Source organism: Phoenix dactylifera, unplaced genomic scaffold, assembly GCF_009389715.1.
Source record: "Phoenix dactylifera cultivar Barhee BC4 unplaced genomic scaffold, palm_55x_up_171113_PBpolish2nd_filt_p 000233F, whole genome shotgun sequence".
Lineage (NCBI taxonomy): Eukaryota > Viridiplantae > Streptophyta > Magnoliopsida > Arecales > Arecaceae > Phoenix > Phoenix dactylifera.
In genome coordinates this window covers 490,056-501,457 of record NW_024067734.1, presented here as the reverse complement: position 1 = coordinate 501,457, position 11,402 = coordinate 490,056, and the positions used below count along the sequence as shown (strand labels likewise).

The 11,402-nt window shown below is 43.0% G+C and overlaps 2 protein-coding genes across 4 annotated transcripts; one reads left to right on the top strand and one right to left on the bottom strand.

Annotated features, from left to right (window-relative positions):
* Positions 1–76: 76 nt before the first annotated feature.
* On the top strand, positions 77–5,601 carry LOC103718375 (receptor-like protein 46). Its single transcript, XM_017845529.3, has one exon. It carries the CDS (start codon positions 2,620–2,622, stop codon positions 5,308–5,310), a length of 2,691 nt encoding a protein of 896 aa, XP_017701018.3. The 5' UTR covers positions 77–2,619; the 3' UTR covers positions 5,311–5,601.
* Positions 4,971–9,222, bottom strand: LOC103718370 (pentatricopeptide repeat-containing protein At5g03800). Of its 3 annotated transcripts, none has more exons than XR_005507579.1 (3): positions 6,394–9,222; positions 5,999–6,236; positions 4,971–5,886 (listed from the first exon to the last, which is right to left on the bottom strand). XR_005507579.1 is itself a non-coding variant. In XM_008807159.3 (2 exons), the coding sequence occupies exon 1, from the start codon at positions 9,115–9,117 to the stop codon at positions 6,439–6,441; it is 2,679 nt and encodes an 892-aa protein (XP_008805381.2). In that variant the 5' UTR covers positions 9,118–9,222; the 3' UTR covers positions 4,971–6,236; positions 6,394–6,438. The 3 variants fall into 3 exon arrangements, 1 of the variants encoding a protein (XP_008805381.2); XR_005507578.1 differs by having other exon boundaries at positions 5,210–5,345; positions 5,731–6,236; XM_008807159.3 differs by having other exon boundaries at positions 4,971–6,236.
* Positions 9,223–11,402: the final 2,180 nt, after the last annotated feature.

Here is an 11,402-nt window from a genome sequence, read left to right as displayed (position 1 = left end):
TCAAAAAAAAAGCATTCATTCTGTTTTATTTTGTTTCTATGGTCAAGTCATGCGTGAAAACTGGATCATGGGTCCATACTTGGTGTTGAATTATATCAGGTTTGAGTTATTTCTTGTGTCAGTTGGGGGGACTTGGTGGTGGCCACACTGTTTTTTGTATTAGGGAACCTGGGTGCTATCTTTGAACCAACTTCAGAATGCCTACCACATGTTCACTAGGTCTGGAATTATGGTCTGCACTTTGAAACTCTAAAAGTAGAATGAATCATCAAATTAGCATATTTCAGGATTACATTGTATAGCAGAAGTTGATTATTTATCTCATCTATTATTCATGAACAGGAAAGGTCAGTCTCGGACATAGGTTATATTGTCTGTTGGATATATAATTGCTTAGAATTTATTTGATCTAAGATTCCTTTTTGGAGAAAGAGTTTGTCTGGTTGGCCGTAGATGTAAATCTTTTCATTCATACAGCTATGGTCTTTTTATAAGGGCTATGCTTCCCCTGGAATCCTATCTATTGTCTCAAGTTGCATGGACTCTTGGGTGGACTACTTTAGTACAATATAGAGGTGCATGGGAATTGAACAAATAAGGAGTGGAAGATATTCCTATACTTTGGATGCAAATTAAGCTAAACTGAAAATTGGATGAGAGTAGGGAGAGAGGGTAACTCTAGAATCAACTTCAAAGAGCTTAGTGGTGTTCTCAATTCATACCTATGGGATGGCTATCCGTACCTTATATCTCTTCTCTTTACCTTTGCATTACTGGTTAGACTAATTCAAGGTATTAGTGATTTGGATCTATTACCTTGTTTTTAGGAGGGTGAGGTTGGATTACTGTGAGTTTGCAGGTTTAAGATTTGTGATTTGGTTTGGATATGATCTTTTTAATAATTTGTTTTGGGTCAGATATCTAGACCCATAATTTTCAAATAATATTTGCGGGTCAAGTTGATTTCATTCATAATAGATTGGGTTGGGTCAAATTATATAAGATTTAGAGTAAATAACACCAACTCTGCTCGAAGTTTGGGGTATTATTGATTTCTACTCAACATTTCGTAAATATGCGATGTCCACTCTAAATCCATTAAGGTAGGTGATGATGTTATTTTTTATTATGTTTTGGCAGGTTCTTTCAGCTTGCCTTGGGACCTCCATTCCTTATCAATAATAAAAATACAACAAATAACATGAACCAAATACAAAAGGAAAAATAATAGCTTGTTTTTGTTCTTCAAAGACCAGAATCTGATAGACTGCTTTTGATCTTGAATGATTATAACTGCTCAAAGCAGCCATGCTTTTGCTCTTCAAAGATTATAATCTGCTGGAGGCAGCCAAGTGACCTCGGTACTTGAAGTGCTGCTCCTTGTTGTTAATAATAAATTCAGCATCATTTATGGTAAAGTTAACTTCTTTATATTATTGATTGTAAACAAGTATAATGATGTTGAGACTGAGTTGATCTCCTCATGAATTCCCATGTGCAAACTTCATTTTTAGGGGGAATAAATTAATGCCCATAAGGTTGGGCATGTATAAGGGGTTATTTGTGCATGGGATGTATATATCTGAAATGTTGAATGGGAATCTGTAATTCTTCCAAACGTAGAGGGGGTCAGTGTAATTTACTCTAGGATTTATATCCAAACTGATTGGAATTTGGATCCTGGTTTAGGATTATGCCATGCCCATGGTTCTTTAGTTACTGATTGCTTTTGCAATTCCGTAGCAGATGTATGGTAGGATGCATGACTATTTTCTGCACTGAATCGGAAGTCTGCATGAGTGTTTCTCCATCATTGTCTAGTATTTCATTGTTAACTCCAAGCACTTGCTACATTGAACGTTTCAATTTGGACGGTTGATTTCTAAGCTCGCCCTAGTTCAAACATTATAATGGCTTACCTGTGTAAGTATAACCCTTGCATCTTGGCCTACCCTTGTTGATAGCTTTAGGAGTAAGATACAGGAATATATGAAGATCTACTTTAGGTTTTGCGAAGAGGGTTTGTTCCTATAACCAAGTCTAGATTTGATTAAACTAACTGAAAATGTTTGACTAAAAGGAGAAGTCGATGCAGCTTCAATTAGAACTGGCAAACAATAGAGAGTTGGTTCTATGAATGCCTCCACCTCTAGAAATTAGGTCTAGGGACCCAATTTTCATGGACAATCAGGGACTCTAGTCTAAAATTATGTATTTAGATATAGATCAAGAAGTTCATCTTTTTCAGTCGTCGTTTATTTTGTGTCGTGTAGAATGGTAGAAGCTGAGTCCATTCTGTGAGTACATTCATCGTCATTACTTTCCGATCCTTCGAATTTTTGAAAGCAATTACCGCAGGGAATCAAGTAAAAATTTCAACGCACTTCATTTTAAAAATAAGATTAAGTAGATCTTATTTCCTAGGTTTCCAATAAACTATAAACAAGGTGCTTGCCTTGCTAAATAATCCATGCATTGACTCCTATACTAGTGCTCCTTCTTAGAGGTTGCCAGTCAAGGAAAAGGGCAGAACAAATTCCCTATATATTTTTAAAATATGTACGTCATTATCAACCACTCTAGTTGCTCAGAGACTTGTTCAAAGTCTTCAAGTGCATCATGATCTTTCCATTCGCAAGGTCATACAAACAAGAATTTTTAGTGCTTCTTTCAAACACTGAGGAAAGTAATGCCTCGGATTTGAAAATTGTGTTCTTGATGGAAACCAACCCAAGACCCAATCCAACTACCCTTTTTTTGCCATTGACCATTGACTCAATGAACCCAAAGTTCATTCATGCCTCTCCCTCCTCTCTAAAAATATATATGCCAACTCTCCCTCCACCAGAAAGTGAGCTTTGCTCAAAAGAAAACAGCAGTAAAAAAAAGAAGAAGAAGACACCAATGGCTGGTGCTGGAAGAGCACTTGGCTATTCTTTTATCATCTTCCTCGCTCTTCTCTCGCACCACTCTTTTCTATCCTGTCCCCTGGATCACAAAGAAGCTCTCCTCCAATTCAAATCCATGATTATTGGAAAGCCCAAGAAGAATTCCTCCGCGGAGATACCTTTCTTCAGTTTCGACTTATGGATTCCGGGCTCCGACTGCTGCACTTGGGAGGGAGTGGCCTGCGATCACCGATCAACTCTGCGGCCTGTGACCGAGCTTAGTCTCTCCGCCTTCGTCCCCCTGACACACCCCGCAACCTCCATGGCTCTCTCCCCTCTCTTCAGCATCAAGACGCTGACCTTCCTCGATGTCTCGCAGAATTCACTGCTTGGAGAGATCCCGGAAGATGGGATGGCTGATTTGGCCAGCCTGAGTTATCTTGACATGAGCTCCAACGAGCTAAATGGTTCCATTCCTTCTCAAATCCTTGGCCTCAGGAACCTCCAGTATCTGGACTTGAGCAGCAACCAACTCACTGGGACTCTCAGCAGCAATGTTGGTAGCCTCGTAAAGCTTGAGATGCTCAACTTGGAGGAGAATCTTCTCCATGGGAACATCCCTGCGGATATTGGCAAGCTAGCAAGGCTGCGGAACCTGTATCTTAGCCAAAACCAGTTCGACGGAGAGATCCCGGCATCCATCTTGCAACTGAGGGAGCTACAAGTCCTGGACTTGGGGAACAATTCTCTCTCATCAGCAATTCCCGACGAGATCGACACCTTGTTCAACCTCTCCACTCTTTCTTTGAGAGACAACAAACTCTCCGGGGCGATCCCCGAGTCGGTTACAAGGATGGCCAACCTCGACACCCTTCATCTGGATGGTAATTCTCTCTCAGGAGTCATCCCGCCTTCGTTGTTTGATCTCAAGAGGTTGAAGACGCTGTTCCTTGGGAGCAACAAGCTCTCATGGGATAACACTGCGGAGATATCACCTAAATGTCGTCTGTCGCGACTATCCCTGAGATCTTGTGGCCTCGTCGGCAAGATGCCGAGCTGGCTTTCAGACCAGAATGATCTTGATTTCTTAGATCTAAGTGAGAATCAGCTCGAGGGAGACATTCCACAATGGCTTGCTGATTTGGAGCTTGGAAGTGTCATCATAACAGATAACAAACTCACTGGTCCACTCCCACCTCAACTTTTCCAGTCCAAGAATCTTTCAGTCGTCGATCTTTCGCGAAACAATCTAAGCGGAGAGCTGCCAAGGAACATCGGCGATGCACCTGCCATCATGATTCTTATGCTGAGTGGCAACAGTTTGTCGGGTCCATTGCCTGAATCCATCACCAACATAGGCCGTCTCTTGCTGATAGACCTCTCGGACAACCACCTCGCCGGAGATACGTTCCCAGTGTTCAGCCCAGACAGCTATCTTGCCTATGTAGATCTCTCCTTCAACAATTTCTCCGGTGAGGTGCCGACGAGCTTTGGCCCACAGATTAGGAAGCTTGCATTCGGAGGAAACAAGTTCTCAGGATTGTTGCCTGAGAGCTTAGTTTACATGAAGAATCTCGTACAGCTTGATCTCTCCGACAACGATATCACTGGTGAATTGCCGGAGTGGCTCAGTAGAATTCCATTTCAAGTTCTGAATCTGAGGAACAATCATTTGCATGGGTCCATCCCTCCGGCCTTATCCAATCTCGCCGGACTCCACATCCTTGATCTTTCTGGCAACAACTTTGATGGTGCAATTCCGACACAGCTGGGAAATCTGAATGGGATGATCAACACACCTACCACATACTTTACAATCTCTGATCTCTTCACCTTCTTCATCGATCTCAATGATGTCATCGTGAATTGGAAGGGTTCCTTAAGGAGTCTGGCACGAAACAGCCTCGATATTTATTCATACTTGGACCTATCATGCAACTGGCTGTCTGGTGATATACCAAATTCTTTAGGCAGTCTCCAAGGTCTGAAGTTGCTCAACCTTTCCTACAATGAACTCACCGGGGAGATTCCGGCGAGTTTTGGTGCATTAAAGAAGCTGGAGAGCTTGGATTTATCGCATAATAAGCTTGATGGCAGCATACCTCAAACATTTGTGAAGCTCAATGAACTGACCACATTGGATGTAAGCAACAATGAGCTTGCAGGTCCGATTCCCGTCGGCGGTCAGATGTCCACCATGACTGATCCAGGTTCTTATGCTAATAACAGCGGGTTGTGCGGGTTTCAGCTCGAGGTTCCATGCAGTCCGCCATCACCAGATGAACCGATTTCAGAGTCTACCAATGATGAGGGTGAGGATGGATGGATCTCATGGGAAGGCGTGCTGTTTGGGTATGCGGCCGGCCTACTTGTGGCAATTGCTATTACCTACTTTCCTATCTACTTTCGTAAATTTCTCTGACCAGCTCCAACCATTCTCAACGCAACCATCCCTCCCTGCAATGAAAGATCTTTCTGAAAATATAAACATATGTGCTGAAGCAGCTATCCGTTAAGGTAATCAAAGAAAGTCAAAAAGGTTGCAGACTCAAGTGGAAGAATTCAGAGACATCTTCTTTTGTTTCAACCTTTGCTTTTATTACTTCAATATGTATGGAAGTAACTAAGAGTAATTGATGCCTAAAGCCTATTGCTACTGTAATCTAAAATAAACTCTTACTGAAGTATGTTAATTATTAAAAGGTTTACAGAATACGATCGCCATCAAAACATAGAAGTAGAAAGACTTGAAAATTGTTACTTGGAAAGATAGGGAAATAACTTATAGAGTAATATATATGCCCAAAGCCTATTGCTACTGTACTTTATAATAAACTCTTACAGAAGTATATTAATCATTTGGAAGGCTTAAACTTGGCTGAGCTTTGGTCGGCCTGGGGGCTTTGAGTTGCAGCAATATCTTGTAATGCATCTGCCGTGTGGCTCGAGGGGGAGAGCTACGGTATGGTGGATTGAGCAGCCTTAATCCTCATCACATCTGGAGCAACTACTCAGCAGCTTAGGGAATGGTGGATTACACACATCTAGCAGCAAGCGAACCAAGCCTTTGATTGGTTAGTAGATTTGGTGCGACTCATTTTGGTTCTCACCTTTGGGGGCATATGGTACCACAGAGGTTGTCTGAAATTATTCTTCTGCTTGTTTTCACCAGAGGGTGTAAACTCCACTTACTTACCTAAATAGATGAAAAAAAAAATATATATGAATGCTTGGAGAATATGATTGCAAAGAAAACTTGGAAATAGAATGGCATGGAAACTATATCTGATATGCCATCGTATGCTGCTGCTGCTTGTTGGATTATCAGGTCTTTGGCCACAGCAGGTGCTATAAATAAAAATAAGTGATAATTAGGGATGCCAATTCAGCCAGAAGGGAATAGGGTTGATCATTTCTATTGTAGTAAAGGATACAATACAAAACAAATATTTCTTCAAAAAATATATCAAATAATACCAAGTAATACACTACTCTTTTTGTTTACATTTGGTACAAGGACTTTGAGCAACAAATCATCTCTTCAGTTGGATCACCAGGAATCTCCACAAGAGCATTTTCCACCCTTAAAATTGTGAAATCCAGTGGCATCCCTCACCGAGATCTCTCTCCCAGTCACAGTAGAAACGTAATTCATGAATGCATGGCAATCACCGCACAGACGAATGTTTTTCACAATTCTCACGGGTCGTCCACGGCCAGTCATTAGGATCCCATACATGGCAGCTAGTTTAGCGCTGTGATAAAAGAGGAAGTGTTTCTTCTGGTATTCTTCCACCTCATGTAGCACAAAGCTTGTATCTGGCTCATACCCAGCCTTCATACACTCCAGGATCAGTATATCCAATCCACCATAGATGTCTTTGGTCTGTGGATGTGATCTATCTCTTGCAAAGAATGAATGCACTGCATTCTGATGAATGGTCCAGCTTCGTGCAGGATGCTTGCGAAAGCCCTTTCCTCGCATCTCATTCCTTACCTTCTCCGAGCAATGCCATCTCCCAAAAGCAGAGTAAAGATTTGATACAAGGATGTAGGTTGATGGGTCTTGTGGTTCCAAAGCAAGAAGGCGCTGTGCCACCTGTTTTCCCAGACTCAGATTTGAGCGCAATCTACAATTGTCAAGTAAAGCTCGCCAAATGGATGCATCAGCTTTAAAAGGCATGCTATTTATTAACCTTTCAGCTTCATCAAAGCTACCCCAAAAACCTAAGACATCAACCATGGCAGCATAGTGCTCAGAAGCTGGCTCAACGTCATAAGCTCTTCCCATAGAGTGAAACAGTCTTTGACAAGTACTGACTGAGTTTGTGCTAGTATATTTGCAAGCTGAAAAGATCAAATTGAAGGTAATGGAGTCAGGCTTTACACCCAAGTCCACCATGTTAGCCCACACATCCAAAGCACGGTCGCCTTGACGGTGAAGAAGATGAGCAGTGATCAATGCATTCCATGACACTATATCATGTCTAGGCATTTGATCAAAGAAAGTAATAGCATCTGCCAAGTCGCCACACTTAGCATACATGCTGAAGATAGCATTCTCTACTGCAAGATCAGATGAAATCCCAGATTTAGCAACTGAACAGTGGATTTGCTTTCCCAGCACACCAAATCCCAAGGTTCCACAGACTCCAAGGACAGTGGCTGACATGAATTCATCCATTTTAATCGTGCCATCTCTCTTTAACATCTCATGAAAAAGAGCTATAGCCTCTTCTGGCTGCCCATTTTTAGCATGGGCACATATAAGAGAAGTCCAGGCCATTGGAAAGCTTCTATGATGAACTGAAGTTCCAAACATCTTCTGAGCATCTTCCATTCTGCCACATTTGGAACACATGTCTATCAGAGCTGTTTTGATCCAATGATTCGACTCGCAGCCGATCTTAATCACGAATGCATGAATCTGCTCACTCGGTTTCCTATCAGAGACTATTGCACAAGCATTAATGGCACCTGTCAGCATGATGTCTGCCATCTCCATTCCGTCCTCCAAAATCTGCTGAAATAATTTTAGCCCCCGATAGCCTTCGCTGTTCTTGCAAAACCCTGCTAAGAGAGCATTATATGAGATGCTATTTCTCTCAGGCATTTGATCAAAGACCTCCACAGCCGAATCCACTAAACCAAATTCCATAAACCCGGTAAGCATTCCGGTCCATGATATCACATCCCTTACCGGCATCCTCTGAAACACATCAACCACATCTTCTACACGACCAAACTTACTGTAGAACCCAATGAGAGCATTGCATATGCTCAACTCCAACTCCAACCCAGTTTTAAGAGCGTAAGCATGGATAGCCTCACCTTCAGCATGGGCGAAACTCTCTGCAGCAGCACTCAGTAGGGTTGACAGAGTGAAATGGTCCCCATGATATCCACTGATTTGCATATCATGAAACAGCTCGAATGCTTCATGATATCGACAGTCCTCGACCATGCCCAGAATAACTGCATTCCACGATGACACATCTCTCTCAGGCATGTCACCAAACAATTGGACAGCAGCATCAACACGGCCGCACTTCACATACATCCCAACCAGAGCATTGGAGACATGCACGCAAAAACAGTGGTGAGTTTTGATCGCCAAGGCGTGAACTTGAGCACCCAATTGAGAATTCCCCTGCCGAATGCAGTCAGTCAAGATGGCGACGAAGCTGAATTCATTTGGGTCGATGCCCGACTGCCGCATTCGGCAGAAGAGGTCGATCGCCTCCGCCTCGCAACCGCATTTGGCGTATCCGGAGACAAGGGCGGTGAAGGAGGCGACGTCGGGACATGGCAAGCATTCGAACGCCTTGCGGGCGTCGGCGAGGCGGCCGAGCTTGAGGTACATGAAGATGAGGGCGTTGGCGAGGCGCGTGTCGTCGTCGGCGCCGTCTCCGGCCTTGGCGACGGCGGCGTGGACGGCTCTCCCGAGGGCGAGGTCGCGGTGGTCGGCGGCGAGGCGGAGGAGGTGGCGGAGGCGGCGGTCATCGTGGAGGGGACCGAGTTCTAGGATTTGGGTGCTGTCGAGGGGTGGCGGGAGAAGGGGGAGAGGAGATAAGGAGAGGTTCGGGGTTTTGTTGGGTTGAATGAGGGAAGAGAGGGAGGAGGGGCGGAGAGGGAGAGAGGAGTGGTGGGGGTGGAAAGTTGGTTTTCTGCGGGAAAAGGGGGACAGTGGGGTGAAGGAGATGGAGGCAGTTGAGATGGCGGTGGCCATCAATATTCAGCAGATTCATTGGGGAACCTTGTCGTTCAGGTTTGTAGGATGGAAAATTGGATGCGTATCATATCAGACAAGAGACACTAGATCAGAGAATCGAGAGAGAAGGCAATGTATAGGTGGATGCCCGCATACATACATACATACATATGTATGTATGTGTGTATGTATGTATGTATGTATACATCTGTGTGTGTTTGTGTATGTATATGCACGCGCGCATATATATATATATATATATATATATATATATATATATATATATGCATGTATATTTGTCCCGTATGAACAAATTCTTATTTTGAGCAATCGAAAAAAAATTCTAAGTAAATTCATATTTGAATTACCAAAATCCAAACCTTTCTAATTAGAAAAGATACGAGTCGCAGCTAGTTAGCAAAGACCCAAATGCAGAGATATTCGAGACATAGTACCTTTATATGATTAGATGTCTGAAAGTTCTCTTTTTGATTTGAAATTTTTTTTCGTATGTTGAAGCTTGTTTGAGAAATCTGCATTTTTTATTGGTTAGGAAAAGCTCTCTCATGAGAAGAAGAAAAAGCCACTGAGAGTTCTTAATCAGAAAATGGAAAGAGCACATCTCAAGCAAACTATCTACTGAAGATAAGCAAGAATTAGGCTGTATGCTAGAGATTAGTGAGTACGAGGAGGGGACAAGGAGTTGATTTTGAAGCATTTCTTAGTGTGTAGGAAGAGGTGGTGTATAGCAAGTTGGGTGGTGGTTTTGCAAGAAAGTCATCTAGTTTTTTTAATGAACGATCAGAATGCATAATCTGACTTCCATCATCATATTTTAGTTAATAAATGACTGAGGGATAGAAAGATTTCTATACTCCAGTTGGCTATGCACTATTGGTTTGAGGTTAGGCACGAATTGAGACTCACCAAAGATTGGCACTCTTAGCTGACATGAACCTTTATGTTGATCAACCATGCAGAGACTAAGATGATTCAGTCGCTCTCCTTTCCATTGATTCTATCAGTTCGGAGCAGTGGGATTAGATTTGCTTTCATTGATTGATCAAGCAAGTTGTAGTTCTCATCAAAGCCATTTTTGCTATTGATAGGAGCACTTAACCTATACCTCTTCTCTCTTTGACTAATCTTTTCTTTCTCTCCTCTAGAACTAGTTTAGCTTCTGCTTTACACTTTTCTCTGAAATAATTGATAGAGTTGGAACTAGGAGATCCTATCGTGGCTCTTTTGGTTGTTTTCCATCTTTTTCTTTCTTCTCTTCTTCTCTTCTTCTCTTCTTGCCCTTAAGACCTTGTTCCAAATGTCTCAACAAGCCATCCCTTGAAACTGTGGAACCCCAAAAGCGAATGGGAGGAAGACTTTGGCTAGGGTCTTCCTTTTCCCTTTTGATCGCGAAGAAAACTCCTCTCCAATCGTGATGGGACCGGAAGTCCATCGTGATCCGGAGACCTCCGGATAAGACCAGGAGAAATCTATTTATAGAGCTCTTCCTCCTTCGAGTTCATCTAGGTCGAGCCACCAAATCCCAAATCTTCTTCCGATTCGGGTTCTCCTCTTTCTCGATTTATCGTCGAAGAGAGAGCAGTCGAATCCTCGCCAGGACCGAGGTAAGTGTTCCTCATCTTTCTCTCTTCCTCTCTAAGTATTCAGCCGTGATTTGTCGTGGTTTTAAACTGGCAAATCACCGGAATTTGATCCAAAAATAGAGGCTCTATTTTGGCTCGAGTGCTCTCGCCGCCGGCCTTGTTCGCCGCCATTAGCTGTCGAGGGTTGGTCGAGCTTGCCTTGCCTCGCCTCCCGCCGTTGAGGCTTGCCACCGCGGCCTCCCTTTGGTGCGATCGAAAAGAAAGGGAGAGGGGTGGATCCTCTATTTTGGAGAAGAGGAAGAGAGAAACTCTCTCTTCTCTCTCTCCTCCTTTTCTCTCTCTCTCTCTCTTCTCTCTTCTCTCTTGTTAAACTTTCTCTCTCGACTCATGCTAGATACGATCCAAGTTGATCTATGCTTTTGACGGCCAAACCTAGACCCATGTTTGAATTAGGCTAAGATTCTCTCTCCTCCATCCTTTCCCTCTCTATAAAGTTTCTCTCTCTACCAAACTTTCTCTCTCTACTCTCTCTCTAGGGTAGTTGGATTCAATAGGGACTCTTTACGGTGATTTTGAATTGACCATGATGAAGAGTTCTAATCTGGAGTCGTCGGATGGCGTGTCAGCCCCCACCTTGGTCCTTGCCAACATTGTTAGATTTGATCACCGTCGATTTCTGTTGAACTATCTGTGCTCTAG